The sequence below is a fragment of the Urocitellus parryii genome, chromosome 12 (assembly GCF_045843805.1).
Source record: "Urocitellus parryii isolate mUroPar1 chromosome 12, mUroPar1.hap1, whole genome shotgun sequence".
In the NCBI taxonomy this organism is placed as follows: domain Eukaryota; kingdom Metazoa; phylum Chordata; class Mammalia; order Rodentia; family Sciuridae; genus Urocitellus; species Urocitellus parryii.
In genome coordinates this window covers 50,512,239-50,537,816 of record NC_135542.1, presented here as the reverse complement: position 1 = coordinate 50,537,816, position 25,578 = coordinate 50,512,239, and the positions used below count along the sequence as shown (strand labels likewise).

The 25,578-nt window shown below is 37.4% G+C and overlaps 1 protein-coding gene across 1 annotated transcript in view; it reads left to right on the top strand.

Annotated features, from left to right (window-relative positions):
- The window catches only part of Dtnb (dystrobrevin beta), a 228,612-nt gene that overhangs the window by 7,490 nt on the left and 195,544 nt on the right, over positions 1-25,578 (top strand). The window contains exon 2 of the mRNA XM_026389833.2: positions 18,685-18,752. Coding sequence (XP_026245618.2) covers positions 18,686-18,752 — 67 coding nt within the window. The 5' untranslated portion in view covers position 18,685. The remainder of the gene's footprint in view (positions 1-18,684; positions 18,753-25,578) is intronic.

The window sequence follows — 25,578 nt, the reverse complement described above, 5'->3', positions numbered from 1 at the left end:
CAATTTAAGGAAGTTTTCTCTCTTCCTGGTTTGTGTTTATGTTGGGTGTTGAATTTTATCTAGGTCTTTTTTGGGGAGGGAATTTGTTGAAATTATTATATTTTAAAATATATCAGAATTAGGACAGAACTTTCTGCATTATAGTTAACTGAGAGAAACAGGTATGTTGTATATGATTTACTTGTTATTTCGTTTTTAACAAACATAGTCTTTAAAGAAAATGCATTTTGATTTTGAATTTCTGTGTACTAATGTACTGTATAAGTTAAAGCAGGACTGAAATGTGATATTCAGGTTTGGACTAAATAATCTATAATCTATACATAAAATATATGCTCTCTACTCTAGCATAATCAAATAGTCCTAATAATATCAATAATAACAGCTGATGTTTACTAGGTTCTTATTTTGTGCCAAGTATTGTGCTAAATGTTTTATCTGAGATTTAATAGTTATCACAGCGCTGTGAGGTTATATTTAGCTATTCAGAGCTCTGTGTAGTAGTGGAGAGCAATTATTGAATATTTTTTATTAGGAATCTAGAGAATGCTAGTCAGATTTGTAAAGAGAAAATCTCTACTTATTTTCTGTGGAATTTTTTTTTTTTTGAGAGAGAGAGAGAGAGAGAGAAATTTTTAATATTTATTTTTTAGTTCTCGGCGGACACAACATCTTTGTTGGTATGTGGTGCTGAGGATCGAACCCGGGCCGCACGCATGCCAGGCCAGCGCGCTGCCGCTTGAGCCACATCCCCAGCCCTCTGTGGCATTTCTTTTATTTATTTATTTATTTATTTATTTATTTAGAGAATTTTAATATTTATTTTTTAGTTTTTGGCGGACACCACATCTTTGTTTGTATGTGGTGCGGCCGCACGCATGCCAGGCGAGCGCACTACTGCTTGAGCCACATCCCCAGCCCCTGTGGCATTTCTTTTAATCTGAAAGAGAAGTATTAGAGGAAGGATACTTGATAATTTTCCTGAGATAAGCAAGGAAGTTAGTTCTTTTTTCAAAAAAGTTTGGCTAGTTGTAACGAAGTATTTGTTAGGGACATTCTCAGCCTTCACTGACTTCTTTTTTTTTTTTTTTTTTAGTTGTTGATAAACTTTTATTTTATTAATTTATCTATGTGCAGTGCTGAGAATTGAACCCAGTGCCTCACACATGCAAGGCAAGCGCTCTGCCACTGAGCCACAACCCCAGCCCCATCCCCCACTGACTTCTGTATCAGTGGACATCCAGAGACAAACTGGTGGAGGCTTGCTGGGAGATTGTGAATTTACATGAGAACTTTTTTTTTTTCTTTCTTTTTTTGGTGGTACTGGGGATTGAACCCAGGGGTGCTCTACCACTGAGCTATGTCGTAACCCTTTTTATTTTTTGTTTTGGTACAGAGTCTCACCAATTTGACCAGACTGGTCTTGAACTTTCAGTCCTTCTGCTGCAGCCTCCTGAGTAGCTGGGATTGCAAGCATGCACCATAGTGCCTGACTTACATAAGAACTTTTGATACCTAGATGCTTTGATATAACTGAGAGCTGGGAAGGGTTGAGAAACCAACAGAATGAAGGGTATTCAACATTTAGGTTCAGTGCAGAGATGTTCAGAAAACATTTCCAAAGCTTTCTCTTCCCTTCCTTTAGTCTTTACTGAAGCAGTTACTTTACCTCTGCCTGCAGACTTTGTCCAACTCCGGAACACATTGTGTTCTTAGAGATCAGGGTATAAGGACTTCTTGTGCTCTCCTCCAGATCCAGTTAACTCACATAGTTTTGGGACCTGATTTCTTGATTTCTTTCCTTATTTCTTGGCCTCACGTGCCTGCCCTGGAGGAGATGATGTGTCAATGGGAAGAGAATGGGCTTTGGAGCCACATCATTGGCTAACTGCACAAACTACTAGCTTTGTAACCTCAGGCCAAGTTGCCTAACCACATTGGCTCTCAATTTCCTTATCTTATTCTAACAGCCACAGTCCTGATTTGCTCCTTAAGCCTAGCACAATCCTATTTTCTCACTCCATTTTTTTTTTTTTTTTTAAGAAGCAGTGGTCTCCAAAGTAGGAAGCAGGCAAAATGATCCTCTAGGCAGGGTGTAACAAGACAGTACGAGCAGTTAAGTTTTACTGATATTTAACCTGAAGGCTGTCACTTTACCGCATCTGTATGTTTGATGAAACGCCTCAGTGCCTGCATAGGCTAGGAGCCTGAGAGGGTGGTTGGAACAGCTCAACCTGGGGCATCTGTAACGTGATCTTCCTGTTTTGTTTGCTTCCACTGTATTAGAACATAGTGCAGCACATAGCTTAGTGATCTTTCAGATTATGTTATCTGATTTGAATGAAGTGAACCTTGCCAAATAGATGAATGGCTTAACAAGATTCTGCAAAGAAATTACAGAGTGAAGTTTTAGAGTCAACTAAAGATTGAAATAGTAATTCAAACACACTTGAAGAGCAAGAAGAAAGCAGAGTGATACTTCTATTTATGAGTTTGTTGTCAGTGAAATGCAAAGTATAAAAATGAGGCTCTGATCATAAGTCTTGAAGTGATGACTAATACGTTAAGTTAGAGAGTTTGTGAGAGTCCTTGTGTGTTTGGATAGAAGCACAGAGTTTATGGTATTTGGTATACTCTGGCTCAATAATAAAATACTCCCCTTCTCCCATGATTTAAAATTTTATAACGAAATAGGACATACAAAAGGGTCAAGTATAAACACAGTGTACTTAGAATCCAGCCTAATGAATGAAGAATAGCCAGTAGAGTGCCTTTTATAGTGGTGTGATTTTACTTTCATCTCTAACAGTCTTCACTTTGAAGAATTCAGTGATTATTATTCCTGGGTGCTTCTTCATATTTTGCTATATATATATGAATTCATAAATTCATAAGTAATTCATATATAATATCATGTATGCACAGCCAGGGCTAAGGGTGAAATGAAGGAGGCACCTAGGCCCCCAACATAGGAGGCCTTCATTCCTGGTCTTGTGTGATTCTGAGATTGATGCTTCCTGAAATCTTGTACCTGAAGTACTTAGCTTGTTTCACCATAGTCCCAGTCTTGCTTATATTAATGCACATGCTTTTAAGTTTTGTATAAATAGTACATTTTGTAAAATTCACTTTTTATTGTAGTTGTATACAATATCTTTATTTCTTTTATGTTGTGCTGAGGATTGAACCCAGGGCCTCACGTGTGCTCACTCTACCACCGAGCCACAACCCCAGCCCAAATAGTACATTTTTGTATGTATTCTCTTGCAACATTTTTTACTTCACATTGTGAAACTGATCCATTTTACCACTATGTAGCTTTGCTATAGAGTATTCTTTTGTGTGATTAACTATGCAAGGATTTTATTTTCCTATTTTTCTGATGATGGGCATTTAGGTTGTTTCTCTTTTGTGTTTATAAAAATACAGTTCTAAATATTCTTGAATGTGTCTCTTTAGGACATAATCATGGAAGGGGCATTTCTAGGTGATCAGTTTTGTACATTTTAAACATTTATTAGATACTGCCTTTGCTGCTTGAAATGGCTGTTATTCACTCAACAGCAGTATGTGAGAGTTCATACGGCTTTATATTTTTGTTAACATAAATAATAGTTTTCAGACTTAACTTTTTCTCATTTGATGAGTGTAATAGGGTAAATTTATATTTTCATAAGCTTTTAATTATAGAATAAAACAGATACTAAAAACATTTATAGCTTAGTGAATTATTATATAGTAAACACCTAATACTCATCACCTAGGTGAAAAGTTGACGGGCTATATGTGCCATTACCACTCATTTAGTTATGCTGATTGCAGATCTCCTTTCCTAGTCTGTGACTTGTCCTACCATCTTTCTCATAAGTCTTTTGATACATAGATTGCTCATGTAGTTAATTTATCAGTCTTATTTTTATTTGTGCTTTTTTTTTTTTTTTTTTACTTAGAAAATCTGTTCTTAAAAATATTTTTTAGGAGGCTGGGATTATGGTAGAGTGCTTGTTTGCCTAGCATGCATGAGGCACTGGGTTTGATCCTCAGCACCACATAAATGTAAAATAAACATATTGTGGCCACCTAAAACTTAAGAATAAATATAAAAAAAATGTTTTTTTTAGGAGCTGGGCATGGTGGGGCATGCCTGTAATCCCAACTTCCTAGGAGGTTGAAGCAGGAAGGATTGCAAGTTTGAGGCCAACCTAGAGAAGTTCTGTCTCAAAATAAAAAGGGTTGGGGATATAGCTCAGAAGTAGAAAAAAAGTATGCACACATGTACCTTTGTGCGCACATGCATGCACACACATAATTGAGGGAGGTAGGGGTGTGGATCAGTGGTAGAGTGCTTGCCTAGCTTACTGGGCCTTAGGTTATATCCCCTACACTAAAAAGAAAACAAAACAACCCCCCCCACACACATTTAAATGACTACTGTAACAAAAACTTATTGTGAAAGACAAATAGGCACTTCACAAAAAAGGAAACACATATGGCCAACAAACATGAAGAGATGCACATCATCATAAGTACTTGAAGAAATGCACATCAAGACTACAATGAGTTGACATATACCCATACTGTTTGCCAGATTTGCTAAACCCAGTGGGCTAAGCATTGGAGATGTGAATCCACACGCTCTCTAATACATCGATGACAGGAATGTACTCAGGTGAACTTTCAAAACAGATTGGCAGTTCCTCTTCTAGGTGTACACCCAAGATAAACTCTACCCTTGTGCAATAAGAGACAGGTACAAGAATGTGTAAACATGGCCTGTAATATGGGAAAAAAAAAAAAAAGAAACTTACTGGAAATAACCCAGATTTCCATCAGCAGGGGAGTAGATGATTAAAATGTAGTTTATAGGCTTATGTAACAGTCAGAATGAATGAGCAACAGCAACACACAACCTAGGATCAATCCCAAAGGCTTATCTATACTAAGGTCCCTTTTCTGTTTATTTGTATAATTCACCCTATAATTTACTGTTTTTTAGAACATTCATGGAGTTGTACAACTATCATTAGTGTCTAATTTCAGAACATTTTCATCACCCCAAAACAGGAACTCTGTACCCATTAGCAGTAACTTCCTATTTTCCTCCCCACCAGTCCTTGGAAACCAATTATTTATTTCTTTGTTATAGATTTACCTATTCTGGAAATTTCATATAAACAGAGTCTTGTGATATGTGGCCTTTTGTGACTGACTTCTTTCATTTGTTACATTTTCATGGTTCATCCATGTTGTAGCATGCATCAATACTTTTTTATTTTTATTTAAAAAAAAATTTTTAGGGCTGGATATGTAGCTCAAGTGGTAGCGTACTCTCCTGGCATGCGTGCGGCCCGGGTTGGATCCTCAGCACCACATACAAACAAAGATTTTATGTCTGCCGAGAACTAAAAAAATAAATAAATATTAAAAAAGATTCTCTCTCTCTCTCTCTTTCTCTCTTTCTCTCTCTCTCTCTCTCTCTCTCTCTCTCTCTCTTTTTTTAAAAGAGAGAGTGAGAGGGACAGAGAGAGAGAGAGAATTTTATTTATTTTTTCTTAGTTCTCGGCAGACACAACATCTTCATTTGTATGTGGTGCTGAGGATCGAACCCGGGCCGCACGCAGGCTAGGCGAGCGCGCTACCGCTTGAGCCACATCCCCAGCCCCTCCTCTCTCTCTCTTTAAAATTTTTTTTTTTTAGTTGTCAGTGGACTTTATTTATTTATATGTGGTGCTGAGAATCTAACCCAATTCCTCACACATGCTAGGCAAGTGCTTTACTACTGAGCCACAACTCCAGCTCTCAATATATTATTTTTAAAATATTTATTTATTTATTTTTTTAGGTGTAGATGGACACAGCACAATGCCTTTATTTTTATGTGGTGCTGAGGATTGAACCTGGGTCCTACCCGCGCTAGGCAAGTGCTCTACCACTGAGCCACAATCCCAGCCCCATCAATATATTATTTTTATGGCCGAATAGTATTCCATTTTATGGATATTCCACAATTTGTATGAATATATCATAATTTGATTCCAGCATCATTTGTTGAAAAGACTGTCCTTTCTCCACTGAATTAACTTGTCATGTTTGTTGAAAATCAGTTGACCAATTTGTTCTATTAATTTGTATTGCTATCCATGTGCCAATACTATGCCCTCTTTATGACTAATGTCTCTGTAGGAAGTTTTAATACATTGCTGGATTTAATTTGCATTTGTGTATTTGTGTGTATATGTGTGTGATGCTGTTTTCTGTGGTGCTGGGGATTTAACCTAGGACATCACACATGCTAGCATGTGCTTTATCACTGAGCTGTATACCCTCAGTCTGATTTGCTAATATTTTGTTGAGTCTTTTGCACCTGTATTCACAAACACTGATTGGTAGTTTTCTTTTTTGTACTTCCTTCCTTTGGTGTTGTATTTGGGTAGCACTGGCCACAAAATGAATTGGAAAGTATTTCCTTGTCTTTGTGTTATGGAAGATATCTTATAGAATTGAGTATGTATATTCCATTTATAAAAGTTTATTCTTTTTTTTTTAATACTTATTTATTTATTTTTTTAGTTTTCGGTGGACACAACATCTTTTGTTTGTACATGGTGCTGAGGATCGAACCCGGGCCGCACGCATGGCAGGCGAGTGCGCTACCGCTTGAGCCACATCCCCAGCCCCTATAAAAGTTTATTCTTAAACACAAATTCATCTCTTTAATAGTTATAGGATCATTCTAGTTATCTGGTTAAGTTTGGGTGAATTTTGGTAATTTGTAGCTTTTGAGTAATCAATTAGTTTTACCTAAGTTGTCATATTTCTGTTTATTGAACAGAATTTTTTTAAAAAATATTTATTTATTTATTAGTTATTGGCAGACACAACATCTTTGTTTGTATGTGGTGCTGAGGATCGAACCCGGGCCGCACGCATGCCAGGCGAGCGCGCTACCTCTTGAGCCACATCTCCAGCCTGAACAGAATTGTTAATGGTATTCTCATGGTATTTGTTTTAATGTTCATGGATTCTGTAGTAATACCCCCTCTTTCATTAGTGATATTGGTAATGTATGCTTTTATTTTTGTATTTTGTCTTGTTGTATCAGTTTTATTGATCTTTTCAAAGAATCAGGTTTTGGTTTCATTGATTTGTCTTTTTCTTAGTGAATTTTAGTTTAAATCCATTATGATAAAATACCTTGTATGATTTCAGTTCTTTTGAATTTGCTAATGTTTGTTTTATGGTTCAAGATATGATCTTTCTTGATGCATATGCATTTGGAGAGAATGTGCATTTTGTCATTGTTGGGTACAGTGTCCTACAGAGAACAGGCATCTAGTTGGATGATGAATTGCTCTTTCCATGTCTTCCTCACTACCATTTCCCCACTCTTCAGTGAGGTTGTTTTATACACTAATACAGTTGGATTGTTTTGTTGTAGTCTGCATTTTATCCTGGAATCTTTTTGATATGTTATAGATTTGCATAAATTTGGGTCACTGTTTGTGTTGTAGAGTTCAGTAAGTGTTGACAAATGCATAATATCATATATCCACCATTGTAGTATCTTAGACAATAGTTTCATTGCCCTAAAAATTTCTCTGTGCTTCATCTGCTCAGTTTTCATTACCCCTAAAGCTCACCAGCCACTGATAATGTTATTGTCTTTGTAGTTTTGTTTTCTTTAGTTGGTGTTACAATTCAGATCATGCAGTATTAGCCCTCTTAGTCTGTTTTTTTTCACTTAGTAATATGCATTTAAGCTTTTTTATATTGTTTCATGGCTTGATATGTCATACTTTTTATTGATGAACAATATTCTGTTTATGGAAATATTGCAGATTATTTATACATTCATCTGTTTAGGGGCATTTTTTGTTTTTTTCCAGTTTTTGGCAATAAAGAATTAAGTTAGATAAACATTTGATGCAGTTTTTATGTGGATGTAAATTTTCAGTTTAGCTGGGTAAATGCCTAGTAGTGTAATCACTGGATCGTAGGTAGGACCACATTTAACTTTGTGAGAAATCGCCTACTGTCTTTTAATGTGACTGCGCAGTCTCACCAGCAATAGACCAGAGTTCCTTGTGTTCTTCATCCTTCTTAACATTTGATATTGTTGGATTTTTGGATTATAGTTCTTCTAATATTGGTATATAGTGTTATCTCTTTATTGTTATAATTTGTAATTTCCTAATAACAAATGCTGTTGAACATCTTTTCTCTTATTTGCCATCTCTATATCTTCTTTGGTGAGGTGTTTGATCTGATTTTTTTTCTTTTTTGAGAAAAAGGAAAAAGAAGGTTTATTGCATTGCTAGCAAAGGAAAATCACAGGGGACTCCTGTTCCAAAGGCTGTGATTCTTTTCTTTTCTTTTTTTTTTTTTAGTACCTGGTATTGAATTCAGGGCACTCGACCACTGAGCCACATCCCCAGCCCTGTTTTATATTTTATTTAGAGATGGGCCCTCACTGAGTTGCTTAGTGCCTTCCTTTTGCCAAGGCTGGCTTTAAACTGTCTCAGTCTCCTGAGCCTCTGGGATTACAGGCATGTGCCACTGCAGTTGGTAAGGCTGTGATTCTTTTTTTTTTTTATATTTATTTTTTAGTTGTAGTTGGACACAATACTTTTATTTTAAAGTGACTCTGAGAATCGAACCCAGGGCCTTGCACATGCTAGGTGAGCGCTCTACTGCTGAGCCACAACCCCAGCCCCAAGGCTGTGATCCTTTTTTTTAAATTTTAATTTTTTTAGTTGTAGTTGGACACAATACCTTTTTTTATTTTTATGTGGTGCAGAGGATCAAATCTAGGGCCTCACACGTGCTAGGTGAGTGCTCTACCGCTGAGCCACAGTCCCAGCCCTAAGGCTGTGATTCTTGATCAGATCTTTTGATCATTTTTTAATTGGGCTGTTTTCTTATTTTTGAGTTTTCAGAGTTTTTTTTAATATTATTTGGATACAAGTCTTTCCTCAGGTAAAATATTAGTTTGAAAATATTTTCTCTCTCTCTGTGGTCTGTCCTTTCATTTTCCTAGCAGTATCTTTTGTGATCAGTTGATTTTTTTTTTTTTTTTTGTAATAGGGGTTGAATCCAGCAACACCCTACCACTGAGCTACATTTCCGACCCTTTTAAATTCCTTTAAAATTTTTTTATTTTTAGATAGGGTCTTGCTAAGTTGCAGACTGGCCTTGAACTTGAGATCTCCTCTCCCCACCTTCTGAATAACAGGGATTATAGCTGTGCACCACTGTACTCAGCCTTAGAGCAGTTAATTTTGATAAAATTCAACTTATCAATTTTTTAATTTCATGGATTGTTGCTTTTGTGGTACATTTAAAAACTTGTTAATTCAGTTTAGTTTTGGGTTTAGAACATCAAATAGCCTCTACAACTTCCAATTTTAGCTTCTCTTAGATTTACTTACGTTCTCAGAGCTTCTTCTCTGGTCTTGATGCTTTGTAGACTAAGCCTGTGTTCAGAGTCTTTAGGTGGAAAGAAGCTCCTGCCTGACTAGGGTTATTAGGACTCACTGAAGGTTAGACAAGTTTAAGTAAATACACCTAGTGTAGATACACTTTTGTATGGCTTCAGGATAAACTACAGGGAAAAGGGAGTGGAGAGTTCTGAGATCATGAGGTCATAGAATTTTATTTGTTCATTAATGTGCATGAAGATTTTGGCAATTGAAATGGGAAAAAAAGGGTGGATATGAGAGTGATTATGAGGAAGGAAATGGCAGGGTTTGAAATTAGAGTTGGCGTGTGAAAGGAATGATAGGGAACCATTGGTCATCTGTGAGTTGTAAGGCTAAGAAAAGGCTGAGTGCCAGGAGTCCAAGTGGAAGGAAGTAGAGAGATGTGCTTACGTTTGTGAAAGTGTTAGTGTTAGTTTACAAAGGTCATGTCAGAATGACAAGGGCGTATAATAGCTATGGTAGTAGGATTGGTTGGTTCCTTGCTGGATATGAAACTGTTAAAAGCAGAATTACAAAGACACAGATATTAGTATACATAAAGCACTGATCTAGGGACATCAGTTATACTAATCTTAGTTTATGTGAACCCCATAAACTTGGATTTTATGTAATCGAATTATGAGCTTGGTTAAATGAAAAGACTTGATGTCTTAATCCCCCCAGTAGCTGACTCAGATAAGGATTTCAGTGCAAGTATTTTATTTTGGAGGAAAAACCAATAGAGGAGTGTGAAGTGAGATAGGAAAGGGAAGATAGCAAATAAGGGGTTTGTTATAAAGCACATTGCCTTAGTAATGACAGGCCTATTCCCACTGGAACACCAAGAGTCAGTGTAAAACGTGTCTCAGAGAGGGTGAGGTAGCTGTAGTATTTATACACCACCTCCATCAGTCACTGGCTAAGATTGTTTTATGGGGTGGTAGAGCTATATATTTATTTTTATATGCATTTATAAATATATATTAAATATATAATATATAAATATATGTTATAATAATATATATGTAAATATATATTTATTTGTATTTCAGGCCTGGCCATACAGGAAACAAGGTGAATTCCAGAGATTAGAGAAAGTCTTAGTCATTTTCTACAGACCATCTTTTAAAAACTTTATTTCAGGTTTAAATGAGTGATCACAGTAGCACATACAGACTGACTCCAGGTGCACTTTTTGGAACATTAAAGTCTGAGTTCTGAGAGAGTCCCCCCATGTCAACAAACATTTCCTTACCAGTCTTATTTCTTATTGCAGTTCTGGAGATTATAACCCAGAGGTGCATTACCACTGAGTTACATCTCCAGGTCTTTTTTTAAATTTTGGCCTTGAACTTGGCCCTGATCACTGGGATTACAGGTGTGGATCACCACGCTCAGCTTCCTTACCAGTCTTATACTTGGCCCCCAAGTTCAGCACGCTCAAGATCCCTTTTCAGGTATGTTCTCCCAGTTCCTGCCAGTTCATATCAGGTTCAGCAGCTCTTTTGGTAAATCAGTCCTTTCTACCAGAAGCAGGGATAGTTAGTTATCTCCTTATTTCAAAATGCCAAGACTGGCCCCTAGTTATTAGTCTAGAAGCAGTAAAGGAGGCAGGGTAGGATCAGGGAGGCACATTATGTTTTGAGAATTTGCATCTCAGAGGAAGTCTTTACTTAGTCCTTGAGTAGGAGAGACTGCCATTTTGTAGCAAGAGGAAGAGAACTCAGCTAACAATTTCTTTTTTTCTTTTAATATTTATTTTTTAGTTATAGACGGACAATGTCTTTATTTTACTTTATGTGGGTGCTGAGGATTGAACCCAGTGCCTCTTGCATGCTAGGTGAGTGCTCTACAGCTGAGCCACAACCCCAGCCCTAACAATTTCTTGTATTGCACAGATTTCCTATAAATTTTCTGCCCCACCTCACACACAGCCTCCCCAATTATCAATATTTCTCATCAGAGAGGTACTTTTGTTATAGTCAGTGAACCTACATCGACGTATCATAATCACTCAAAGGTCATGGTTTATTTTGGGGTTTACTTTTGTTGTACATTCTATGAATTTGCTCCAATTGTATAAAGACCTGTATGCACCATTGTAGTATCATATAGAGTAGTTTCAACAGCCCCACAAATCCTCTGTGCTCTGCTGATTCATAGCCTTCCCCCAAATCTCAGCAACCACTGATTATAGTTTTGCCCCTTTCAGAATGCTTTGTAGTGTGTGTGTGGGGGTGTGTGGGGGATGGGGGCAAAGCACTGTCATATATTTGTATAGTTCCTCAATATCTTTTATTTTTTGAAGTACTGGGGATGCTCTATCACTGAGCTATATCAGCAACCCTTTTTATTTTGAGAGAGGGTCTTGCTAAGTGGCTGAGGCTGGCCATGAACTTTGAATTTTCGACCCTCCTGCCTTAGTCTCCCGAGTTGCTGGGGTTACAGGTGTGTGCCCCCAAGCCCTACTTCTTCCTGTCTTTGAATGGCTTGATAGTCATTTCTTTTTAATGCTGAATAACATTCCATAGTTTATCTACTTACCTGCTAAAGGTTCCAAATAATGCTGTTTTAAATATCTGTGTGCAGGTTTTTGAATGAATATGTTTCAGCTCCTTTGGGTAAATATCAAGGAGTCTTGATTGCTGGATTGCATGGTAATAGTCATGTTTAGTTATGTAAGAAACTATGATATTTTCAAAGTGAGTATATATCGTTTTGCATTCCCACCAGCAATGAATTGAGTTCTTGTTGTTCTGCATCCTTCTCAGCATTTGATGTTTACTGAGAACACTGGTTCTCAGTTTTGGCCATTTTTAACAAGTGTATAGTGATGTCTCCTTGTTTTAATTTTCATTTCTCTAATGACACATTGAATCTGAGTGCTTTTTAGATGCACACTTGCCATCTGTGTATGTTTTGTTTGGTGGGGTGTCTTTTTAAATCTTTTGCCCATTTTTTTCATCAGATTGTTTTCTTATATTGAATTTTAATAATTCTATATTTTGGACAACAGTTCTTTATCAGATATGTTTTTTAACAAATTTTCTGTCCTAGTCTGTGGCTTGTCTTTCCATTCTCTTAACAGTATCTTTTGCAAAGCAGAACTTCTAAGAATAATTGAAAAAAAAATATATATTTTTTTGCAGTACTAGTGTTTTAACCTGGGGCCTTGTACATTTAATCTGGGGCCTTGTACATGCTAAACCATCTACTATTGAGCTACACCCACTACCCTTTTAAATTTAATTTTTGAGACAGGGTCTCGATAAGTTGCCCAGGTTGGTCTACAGGTGTGTGCCACCATGCCCAGCTGGAACTTTTTAAATTTAATGAAGTCCATTTTATCACTTCTTTCATGGATCATGCCAGTCATGTTATCACTATAAAATCAGCAGCACACCCAAGGTCATCTAGATTTTCTCCTGTGTTGTTTTGAGGAGTTGGTGTAGTTTCATGTTCTAAAATTATGCCTGTGATCCATGTTGAGTTAATTTTTGTGAAGGGTGTAAGGTCTCCGTCTAGATTCATATTTTTGCATGTGGATGTCCAGTCCTTCCAGTAACATTTGTTGAAAAGACCATCTTTCCTCCACTGAATTGCCTTTTTAATAGTATTTATGTGAGTCTATTTCTGGGGATTCTTTTCAGTTCTCTTGATAAGATTTTTCCTTCTTCTTCTTCTTCTTCTTCGTCTTCTTCTTCTTTGTCTTCTTCTTCGTCTTCTTCTTCTTCTATTTTTTTAAACCAATACTATACTGTAACTGTATAGTAAGTCTTGAAGCCATGTAGTCTCATTTCTCCACCCTTTTCTTCAATATTGCATTGACTGTTCACAGTCTTTGTCTTTCTGTATAAACTTTAGAATCAGATTGTCAACATCCACAAAATAAATTGCTGGGAGTTTGATTTGGATTGTATTAAAACTGGAATCAAGTTAGGAGGAACTGGCATCTTGATAATACTTAATTTTCCTATTTATGAACATGGAATTAATTTTAATTTAGTCAATTCTACTTTGATTTCTTTCATTGGAGTCTTATAGTTTTTCTCATACTAATTTTTACATGTTTTGCTAAATTTATACCCCCAAGTATTCATTTTTTGGGGTGCTAATGTAAGTGGATTGTGTTTTATTTTCACTTTATTATTTTTATTGTGCTATTGTCCTTTTAATTCTACTTGTTCATTAGTATATAGGAAGGTGATAGACTTTTGTATATGTACCTTGTATCCTGCAACCTTGCTGTGATTGCTTACTAGTTCCAGGAGTTTTTTGTCTTGGACTTTTTGCATAGATAATCATATCACCTATGAAACAAAGACAGTTTTATGTCTTCCCTGTGAATTTGTGTGCCTTTAATTTTCTTTTCCCATATTTTTGACCCCTGTAGTTTTCTAGTGCCAGCAGCTTTTCCTACCATGTTGCCTTCTCTGAGATTATCTGTGGACTGTTGTGGGAGAGAATGGAGAGGAAAAAACCTGGGGGATTTCTTCCACTCTTTCTGTGCTTTGAGCAGAACCAAAGGGTTTTCTCCTGGACTTTTTCTGTTTGTACCACAGTACTGTTTGGGGGTCCTGGCTGTATTGACTTTAGGTCTGGGGATTCAAGAGAGAAAAAAGGCAAATTAGTAGATCTTGATTAACTCCATCATGTATTCTATGCAGATTTTATAGTTATATTTAGTGGATAAGATTGTATGTGTTCACCCCATCTTACCAGGATCCAAACTTGCTGGAGATGAGTGTTTCTGCCTCAGAGCTGCTGCAGCTGCCTGTTTCCCCCCACGGGAGGGGTTAGCTTTCCAGGCCTTTCTTTGTTAAGGAACATTCAGTCAGTGGAGGGCAGTTTTCTAGAGAAGCAGCAGCTGTGGGAAGATAGCGCCTCAGCCACTGGGGTCTGGTTCAGGTCAGAACAGTGAAAGGGAACCTGGACTGGTAGGGCAGCGTCTGCTGTGTTGTCATACTGTGTTCTTCTGCCCTTTTATTTATTTATTTATAATTTTTTTAGTTGTTGATGGACCTTTATTTTATTTATTTATACGCGGTGCTGAGAATCGAGCTCCGTGTCTCACACATGCCAGGCAAGTGCTCTACCACTGAGCCACAACCCTAGCCCTAGCCCCTCATTCTGCCTTGACTGAGCTGTTTCAAGATTCACAAGTGGGATTTGCTCACCTTGCCTTTTGCATTCTCTTCAGTGTCTGTGAACTATGTGATTTCATTGTATATCCTGAGTTACTTAAACAGCTTCATAAGGAATTTTCCTTTTGTCCTTTCCTCCTTTTCGACCTTTTCCTTCCCTTTTCTATTCTTCTTCCTTTTCCTCCTCTCTTTATCTTTCCTTTTTTTTTAAAGCAAATAAATATAACTTTACACATTTTTACTGGGATAAAGTTAGTATACATTCAAAAATTTAGTAGCTATTACCTTTCAAAATGCTGTGTCAGTATACATGCACTGACAATTTGAGTGTCTGTTTTCTTATTGCCTCCAAGCATTCATTTAAACATTTAAAAACTAATGTAAATACAAACATAAAATATACTTAATTTTCTAAAGATTGCCAAGCAACACAGCACCAAATTAAATCTTAAGGGGGAAAAACAAGCACACCTTACAAATGTATTATTATTATTAATGTTTTATTTCTTATTATTAGTAGCATTGTTTTATTATTATATGATTTTATTTTATTTTTTACAGTAGTGGGGATTGAACCCAGGCCATTGTGTATGCTAGGCTTGAGCTGCATCTGCAGCACTTTTTGAATTTTATTTAGAGACAGGGTCTCATGAAGTTGCCAAGGCTGGCCTTGAACCTGTGATTCTTCTGCCTCAGCCTTAGTGGTGGTGTGTACCACCACTGTGGGCTACAAATTGTGTGTGTGTGTGTGTGTTAGGGATTGAACCCAGGGCTCTTACCACTGAACCATATCCCCAGCCCTTTTTAAATTTTAAGACAGGGTCTTGCTAAGTTGCTTAGGGCCTCGCTGAATTGCTGAGGCTGACCTTGAATTTGGCAATCCTCCTGCCTCAGCATCCAGAGTTGCTAGAATTACTGGTGTGCACACAGCACTCAGCTACAAATGTGGTTTTATTTTGAAATTTACTTCTCATCTTTGTTTATATACACATGTAACTGTTAAGTAATTGAACTATAAGTAAAATTTGGTGTTTTAATTCTGCCACATGATACATCATAAGCAGTTTGGTTGGTTTGTTTCTTCCCTCCTCCCTCCTCCCTCCTCCCTTCTCCCTTCCTCCCTTCCTCCCTTCCTCCCTTCCTCCCTTCCTCCTTTTTTGAGATGGGGTCTCACCATGTTGCCTAGGCTGATCTGGAACTTCTGAACTCGAATGATTTTCCCTCAGCCTCCCAAGAGCTGGGACTACCCAGTTTAATAATAATAATAGTAATAATACTAATAATACTACTACTAATAATTATTATTTATATTTATTTTTTAGTTGTAGTTGGACACAGTACCTTTATTTTATTTTATTTATTTATTTTTATGTGGTGCTGAGGATCAAACCCAGGGCCTCGACATGCTAGGCAAGCGCTCTACCACTGAGCTACAGCTGCAGCCCTTAATAATTATTTTTAAAAGAACTAATTGTAGTTTTACGTTATAGGCCAAATTTAGTGGATTTTTAAAAAGATATTTATTTTTAGTTGTTGGACACAAAACCTTTATTTATTTACTTATTTTTATGTGGTGCTGAGGATTGAACCCAGAGCCTCGCACGAGTTAGAAGAGCACTCTACCTAGGCGAGCTGAGTCACAACCCCAGCCTGAGGATTTTTAAATACTATGAATAGTTTTACATACCATACAGAAAATCATCACAAAAGTATAATTTTCTAAAGTAATTAAAACATTTGATGCCTTGTTTCTGAAGTGGGAGTATCAGGAGTATCTCTGTAGTTGAATAGTGTTTTAATTATTTTTCATAGAGTCAACTCTTACTTGGAGTTATTTTTTTCTGAAATCAGTAAGAGGAAAATCTAATATGCATGAAAATACTTTTTTGAAATTTTCTTAACAAAGATATCATGGTGGAGGTTAACCTAGAGTTCTGTCGCTAAGTCCAGCATGGCCAGGTTTTTTCTTCCTGTTGGAAATGGTTACTTCTGAAGTTGATCATCAGGCCCAGCAGTTGGCTTTTGTTCAGGGCCTCTTTTTGAAGAAAGAAAAGCACTTATCATTACACAGCCTGGGGGTGTTTACCTTGGAGGCCAGAGGGAACTGCGACTCAGTGGTGAAGTGCAGTTTGCAGAAGGGACAGCGGTGTAATTGCCCATCTTGAAGGAGTGTTCCCTCTTCCTTTCCCCTCCCCCTACTCTTCCCTTTGTGTCTTCTTCCTGCCTGCCTCAGCTGAGAGCATATACTTAGTTGAATTTGTAATTTTTCAACTAGGTAGTTTCAAAACAGTAACAAAATTAAAGCCCATTTTATGTAACAGATGTTTGTTTGTTTGTTTGTTTTTGCATGCTGGGGATCAAACCTAGGGCCTCAAGCACACTAGGCAATAGAACAGGTGTTTTTAACAATATTTGTTCCTTATAGATGTGATATGACCATTTCATATGGTATCCCTTTGAAGGATATTTTTATGTGTTATTTGATTCAGGTTTGTGATAATTGTGTGATTAAAGATATATTTTGTCAATTCAGATAAGTAAATTTCAGAAGTGTCTATTTTCTGCTTTATTAGTTTTAGAAGCCAAAAACTTTCTTAAAAGAATCAAATTTCATTTCTCATTAATTACAAATGAGATGCTCCCACACTAGATATATAAATTACCTGTGTAGTGGTAATAATAATTGTAATAATAATAGCAGCTAGCCTTCAACCTGTGCCTGTTTAGGCCAGGTGCTGTCTAATGAATTACTTTATTTAATCCTCTCACATGAATGCAAACTCCATGCAGGTGAGGACTTTGTCTTTCATTTATACAAATGCCACATAAGAACTACTCAATAAATATTTGTCCAGTGAATGGTTAGTGGAGTTTGAATAATTCGAATGCTATTTTAGCAGTGAGGAGTGAATCTTACTTTGTGGAGCATTGTGGGATGATTGTTGTCATTGTGACAGTGGAGATATAGTAACTTAATTATAGCCAGATGTGCAGTAATTTGGTGTTAATTATTATTGCTGTAGGTCAGGTTGGCAAACTTTTTTTTTTTTTTTTTTTTTTAAAGGACAGACAATGGTATTTTAGACTTGGAAGGCCAAATGTTCTCTGTGACACAAATGCTCTCTGTGACATTTACTCCAGTCTGCTGTTGCATCATGAAAGCAGCCTTAGACCATATAGAAATGGATTATTGTGACTGTGTTCCAATAAAACTTTCATTTGCAGCTGAGTGCAGTAGTGCATGCCTATAATCCCAGCTACTCAGGAGTCGGAGGCAGGAGGATCACAAGACCATCCTGGACAACTTAGGCTGTGTCTCAAAATAAAGAATTAAAAGTGATGGGGATGTAGCTCAGTCAACCACAGACTGGAGTAAATGTCACAGAGGTTTCGAGTCTCACTGTGTTGCCTAGGGTAACCTCCAATTCTTGGGCTCAAGTGATCCTCCCATCTCAGCCTCCTGAGTAGCTGGAACCACAGTCATGCACCAACTTGCGTAGCTCAGTGCATGTAAAGAGATTTAACAAGTGTCTGGCATAGCCTGAATCTGTCAACATAAACTGCTATTATTATGTAATAGAAAAGTTATATTTAGGAGCTCTTTGGGTTTGGGAATGAATACCTTTTTTGTTTAATATTGTTTAACATACAAACAATGTTTTTATGTATGTCTTTTAAGTATAGATGGATTGTTATGTTCTTTATTATAGCCTTTCATTATATTATTTTCTAAATTATTTTTAGTAACATGTTTATGCAAAACAGTGGTGATATGGGACACAATGTCTCAGCTGATGCAGGACTCTACAGAGAAAATAGTTAAGTTAGAAATAAGGCATAACCTCATATTTTCATCATGTTTATAAACTGATTTAAGTATTGGCTGTTTAATATTTTAGAAGTTCTCAAAGTGACAATGGTTTATCTTTTCATACATCAGGCTCCCACTTTATTTTTATTGATTCGGTCTTAAAATGTACACATTCAGCCTGGTTTCCTGTAACCCTTCACAACAGAATGATGTGCACTTGTTCTAATTGTTCAATTATACAGTGGCTTATTGTGTCTTTCTTTGTTTCTAGGATGATTGAGGAAGGTGGGAACAAGCGGAAGACCGTGGCAGAGAAGAGGCAGCTGTTCATAGAAATGCGTGAGTCTCCAGTCCTCCTAAGTGTTGAGTCTTTTTTTTTTCCTCTCATGATCAGTCATAGACTTTAATCAGAAGATTTATGTCACAAGCTGTAGAAATGGAAGAATGGGAGTTGGAGGACTCCAAGCCAGAACTTACATTTTAATTAAATTGATTTTGAGTTGCTTTCGTAAGTACTGTCATAAATAATAATGTCACCTGGAATACCTGTGATCTTAAGTCGCACCAGTTAGTTTAGACCTCTTGCTGTAACTTTGTTGTTACCATGAGCTTGTAGATGGTGGTAAGAAGTTAATGATTAATACATTATGTAAATTATCTTCCACTAGATATCAACCCTAAGATAGAGAGTCAGGGTAATAGTGTTAGATTAGTAGCTAGAGCTGATGGGAAAACTGAAATGAATGAACTGTACTTTCCAATCCAAAATCTGTGAAAAAAGTATATTTTTATATAAAAAACAACAAAAATGAAAGATTTCAGAGAGCAAGGGACTGTTCTTAGTATTTGAAAGATTATTTTGCTGTGTGACGACTTGTCTTTGTGACCGTGACCAACTCAGATTCCTTTGCCATGATATGGGATTATTGGTCTGGACCAGTGAGTATGAAGCCCTAAAAATATTTTTTACTCTTTTTCAAATGAAATCTTAAAAGGACTATCAACATATTACAAAATTGGTACTGCATGGTTAAAGCAGGAGAGGGGAGGCAGAATCCCAGCCTAGAATAGCCCTGAAGCACTTGGGAGAATTCTAGAATTATGTGTATCACAGTATAAAATCAATGGATAAGGTCCCAGAAGATCTTTCAACTGTACATATTTTAGTTCAGTGGAAATATGGTTGCAGGAGGTAAAGCTGGGCTCAACCTATATCCATGTTGTCCTGTCAACCACAGGCTAGGTGATTCTTGTTAGATATGGTGGAGAAGAAATTTTTACCATTTGCTGTGCCTGGGTGGTCTTCAAGGACTTTTATAGTTTGAGTCTAATTGTTTGTCATTCAAGCCAGGTATTTTTTGTCACCTCACCTTCTGCCTCCAAAGGAATCATAGAGTACAGCTGAATTTTACCTTATAAGTTAGTCTTTGTGTGTGTGTGTGTGTGTGTGTGTGTGTGTGTTTGTGTTTGTACTGGGGACTGAACCCACGGGTGCTTTATCACTGAGCTACATCCCAGCCCTTTTTTATCTTGAGGCAGGTCTTGCTAAGCTGTGGAGGCTGGCCTCCAACTTGCAGTCCTCTGCTTTAGATTTCCAAGTAGCTGGAATCACAGGTGTGTGCCACTGTGCCTGGTTATAACTGAGTCTTGAATCTGTCTGTTGCTCAAACCACAGAAGCTTTGAGTCCAGGCTCTGCAGTTAGGCTGCTTGGCTAGGGTATTGTCTTTCTTACCTACTATATAACCTTAGGCAAGTTATTTAATCTGTCTCTGTCTCAGTTTCCTTATCCATGAAATGGAATAGTACTGACTCTATAGAATTTTGAAGATTAAGTGGGACAATGAGGATAAAGCACTTTTCACAGTGCCCAAGCAATAGTGAGTAGTAAACAGTGAATGTGTTTAATTGTGTTTACTACATTTATTTTTTGTCATTATTGCTTTTCTGAATAGAAGCAATGTGTTTCTTATACCTTCTTCCAGACTTGACTCTCAAGTTTGCTATTTATGTGTGCAAGGTTGAACTGTATAAGTTTGTGCCACTTCTTTGCTTCAATCCCTTTGGTTACTTTTTATCACCTTTATGAGAAAGTCCTAGCTCCAAAACATGTCTTAGTTCTCTCTTTTGCTCAGTTCACAAGTTCCCAGTTTCTTTCACATGCCTTATGTGTTAGTCAGCTTTTCATTACTGTAATACATACCCCAGAATAATCAGTTTTTAAAGAGAAAATATTTATTTTGGTTTTCAGTTTTAGAGGCTTTAGTCTATTGCTCATTCCTTTTGGGTCTGGGGCAAGGCAGCACATTATAGTGGGGACCCTTTGGTGGAGAAAAGTTGCTTATCCAGGACTGGGATTCAAAAGAGAAACAGGAAGAGGCTGAGGCCCCACTCTCCCCTTGAGGGCATACCTGCAGCAACTGGAAGACCTTCCCCTAGGCCTCACCTCTAGTTCCATGGCCTCCCAGGAGTGCCAAGCTGGGGACCATGTTTTTAGCACATGGACCTTTGGGACACATTTGAGATCCAGACTTGAGCACTGCACATCACATCGTTTCCCAGCAATGCTTACTGACTTTTCTGTGGCTGGATCATCTGCTCCATGCCTTTGTGCCTTTGTTAATACTGTTGCCTGAGCTTCATCTGGCAAACATCTCCTGCTTGCCCTGCAAGGGGTCTTTCCCAGTCAATTTTGGCCCATTTATTGAGAATGCACTGTGTTTCAGGTACTGTTCTGGGGGCTAAGGTGACAGGGGAGAAGAAAACACAGTTCCTGACTTCAGTTGTGAGGCTCCTTTTATTTAGCAAAGGGAAGCAGACAATGAAGGAAACCAAATAAATAGATAGTGACTCCTGATACTAAATAGTGCCCAGGCACCTTATATAAATAAACATGAGCACAGGGGGGTGGGGGGAGACAGAATATGAATGAATGAATGTGAGGATTTGTGAAGTAGTTCTGCAAAGAATTGGTTCTACTGCTCAGTGAATGTTATCACTCCAGCTCCTTATATTAGTTATTCTCTGTAACAAACTCAAGGATTCAGTCAGCCTGGGAGTTGTTGGCTAAGAGTGGCTTTGTGAGCCTCCCCTTTTTCTTCACAGGAAGGGGTGCATTGGTGGCCACTGTACCCATTGTTGGAAGCCCCATTTCCTCATTCCCAGTAATATCAATTGACACTCCAGTGTGATTACTTTCTGTGGGTGCCAGTCACTTGCCTGATAGTCACTTGGGTGTACCATCTAGGTGTTGGGTTGATTTTAGTATGTCAATTTTAACTTACTGATCTTTCTGTACTCTCTTATTAGTCTTATTAGGTTAGTTGGTATAGTTCTCCTTAGGTAGGTAACCATACATTTTTAGAGACTATGATGGGAGAATCATGGGGGCCCAGGAAGGACCTGGGAGAAACGATGTCCAGGCTGATAGCCTGTTGATGACGTGAAGAAAGGGCTAAGGCAGTAGCACTTGCAAAGGCCCAAAGACGAGAGGCCGTGGCACCGCTGCACCGCTGGGTGATTGCATGTAGTCCAGCCTGGTTGGAGTGGGTATGAGGTGCAATTTGAAATGAATGCATGAACTGGGCCTTTTAGTTGGGCTAAAACTGTTTTCTGAACTTGGCTTAATTGTAAGATTTTCTTGGGCACTTGCTAAAAATGAAGGTTTTAGTTGCTTCCCTCCAGATTTTGATTCAGTAAGTAACCTAGAGTGGGGCTTGGAATCTCTCTTTGTTTTTCTGGGGAATGTTTATGGTCAGGTGATATTAATTAACCCTTAGACTCATTATCCTCTGTTGTGATCACAGTTACCATATTGTGTTTCATGTTCTTTTGCCTTCTGCTACCACACACTCATGTTGGCTCACTATTATTTGTTTTTTGTCTCCTTACTGATAAAAAGGCTTTGAAGTTGATCTGGTTTCCACATTTGTTATTCCCTAAGAACTCTCTCTGCCCTGAAATCAAAGGAGGCAATTGTAGTGCACTAAAATAGCATTTTGGGGTGTATATTTCTTCACATTTTAATGGAATAGAACTACATTTTTTATTTAGTGGAAATATAGTTACAGGAAATATAGGAAGTGTCAAGAGAATAAGCTTTAGGCTGGTATCTCAAATAACATCTTAGTATATTGTAGACTTTTTTAAAAAAATATTTATTTTTTAGTTTTAGGTGGACACAATATCTTTATTTTCTTTTATGTGGTGCTGAGGATCAAACCCAGTGCCTCACGCATGCCAGGTGAGCACGCTACCACTTGAGCCACATCCGGAGCCCAATTGAGACTTTTCTAAGGAGAGGGTTTTACAAGTAGTTCAATGCAGTTTTCCTTTGTTGCTAGACTGTCGTTTCCCATAGGAGTTTAAGTTTTGGATACAAGTAGATTTAATAAAATTCTTCCATTTGTCACTATGCTCTTCTTGGGATTTATTATCCTATACAACGTACAGCCCATGCCATGAACGAGGAGAACTGTAATGTAGAACGAAGGGCTAGTTCCTTCCTGTCCTTTTTCCACCTTCCTCCCGTACTCCTGGGATTCCCAGGGCTCTCATATTGCTCCTGTTTGCGGAAGAGCTTACCTGGATTCTCCAACTGGGACTAGAGTTTTACCTGTGTGTTAAATTAGTATCCTTTGCTCCATTTCTTTTTTTTTTTTTTAACATTTTTTTTTGGTGCCAGGGATTTAAATTTTCTTTTTTTTTTTAATATTTATTTTTTTTAGTTCTCGGCAGATACAACATCTTTGTATGTGGTGCTGAGGATCGAACCCGGGCCGCACGCATGCCAGGCGAGCGCACTACCGCTTGAGCCACATCCCCAGCCCCTCCATTTCTTGATAAGCCTAAAACATATTGTTTGACATTAGTATTAAAATGACACCGGGCTGGGGTTGTGACCCAGTCTAGAGCGCTCACCTAGCATATGTGAGACCCTGGGTTCAAATCCTCAGCACCACATAAAAATAAAAAAATAAAATAAAGGTATTGTGTCTAACTACAACTAAAAATAAATATTAAAAAAAGTAAAATGATGCTTTCCTGTATTTCTTATAACTAAGTGAAGAATGATTATTTCTACCTAAGACACCTGAAACCAATAATATAGTAATTTTCTTTCTTCTTCTTGAGACAGTGTTTTTCTGTGTTGCCTGTGCTGGCTTTGAACACCTGTCCTCAAGTGATCCTCCTGCCTCAGCTTCCTGAGTAGCTGGGACTACAGGTATATCACTGCACTTGGCTCATGATCATTATCAGTTTAAATATTGGGGGCTTTATAATTTTTATTTGTGAGACTATAATATTCTTTTCTTAAAAAATATTTATTTTTTAGTTGGACACAATATCTTTATTTTATTTATTTATTTTTATGTGGTGCTGAGGATCGAACTCAGGGCCTCGCACGTGCTAGGCAAGCACTCTACCACTGAGGCCCAGCCCCAGCCCGAGACTGTAATACTTCTTGATGAAGGAATCAACTTGACGCTTAAAAAAAAAAAAAGAAGTATTACAGTCTCACAAATAAAAATTATAAAGCCCCCAGTATTTAAACTGATAATGATCACGAGCCAAGTGCAGTTGAATATCCCTAATTTAAAAATCCAAAGTCCAAAATGCTCTGAAATCTGAAACTAAGAAGTCCAAAGAGTTTCAGATTTCACACTTTAAAATGTTTCACATTGTAGACCATTTTGAATTTTAAAGTTTTACATTAGGGACAACTACAGAACACTGAAGGAAGAAATTGAAGAAAATCCTAGAAGATGGAAGGATCTCCTATGTTCTTGAATAGGCAGAATTAATATTGTCATAATGGCCATACTACCCAAAGTGCTATACAGATTTAAGCAATTTCTATTAAGGTACCAATGATGTTCTTCATAGAAATAGAAAAAGCAGTATGAAATTTATTTGGAAAAATAAGAGGCCCAGAATAGCCAAAGTAATCTTCAGCGAGAAAAGTGAATCAGGAGGCCCTGACAATACCAGACCTTAAATTATATTGCAGAGCTATATTAACAAAAATGGCATGGTATTAGCACAAAAACAGAATGAAAACAAATGGTACAGAATAGAAGACACAGAGACAAATCCATACATATAGTTATACTAGATAAAAGCACCACAAACATACATTGGAGAAAAGGTAGTGTCGTCAACAAATGGTTCTGGGAAACTGGAAATCCATTTGTGATAAAATAAAATTAGATCCCTATTTCAGATCCTGTCCAAAACTCAAGTGGATCAAGGACCTAGGCATTAGACCAGAGAACCTGCACCTGCTAGAAGAAAAAGTAGACCCAAGTCTGCATCATATTGGCTTAGGATCCAAATTCTTCAACAACACTCCTAAAGCACAGAAGTAAGATGAAGAATTGATAAATGGGATGGTATCAAACTAAAAAGCTTCTTCACAGCAAAGGAAACAATCAAGAGAGCCTACAGAATGGGAGAAAATATTTGCCAATGGCACCTCAGAGTATTAGTCTCCAAGATATATAAAGAACTCAAAAAACTTAGCACCACAAAAACAAATAACCTAGTCAATAAATGGACTAAGGAACTGAATAGGCACTTCACAGAAGAAGAAATATGATACGTCAACAAACATATGAAAAAAATGTTCAACATTATTAGAAATTAGAGAAATGCAAATTAAAACTACACTGAGATTTTAATTTCATTCCAGTAAATGGCAGTTATCAAGAATATAAGTAACAATAAATGTTGGCGAGGATATGGGGGAAAAGGCACACTCAAACATTGCTTGTGGGACTGCAAATTGGTGCAGCCACTCTGGAAAGCAGTTTGGAAATTCCTCAGAAAACTTGGAATGGAATCACCATCTAACCCAGCTATCCCACTCCTTTGCATATACCCAAAGGACTTCAAATAAGCATATTACAGTGACACGGCCACATCAATGTTTTTTTTTTTTTAGTTGCTCATGACAATACAATGATCTTGACATATCATACATTTGAATCAAATGGGGTATAATTTCTCATTTTTCCAAGTGTACAGGTAGCAGAATCACATTGGTTATACGGCGACGTATATACATACAGCAATACTAGTGTCTATTTTATTCTGCTGCCCTTCCTATCAATGTTTATAACAGCTCAATTCACAATAGCTAAGCTATGGAACCAACCTAGGTGCCCT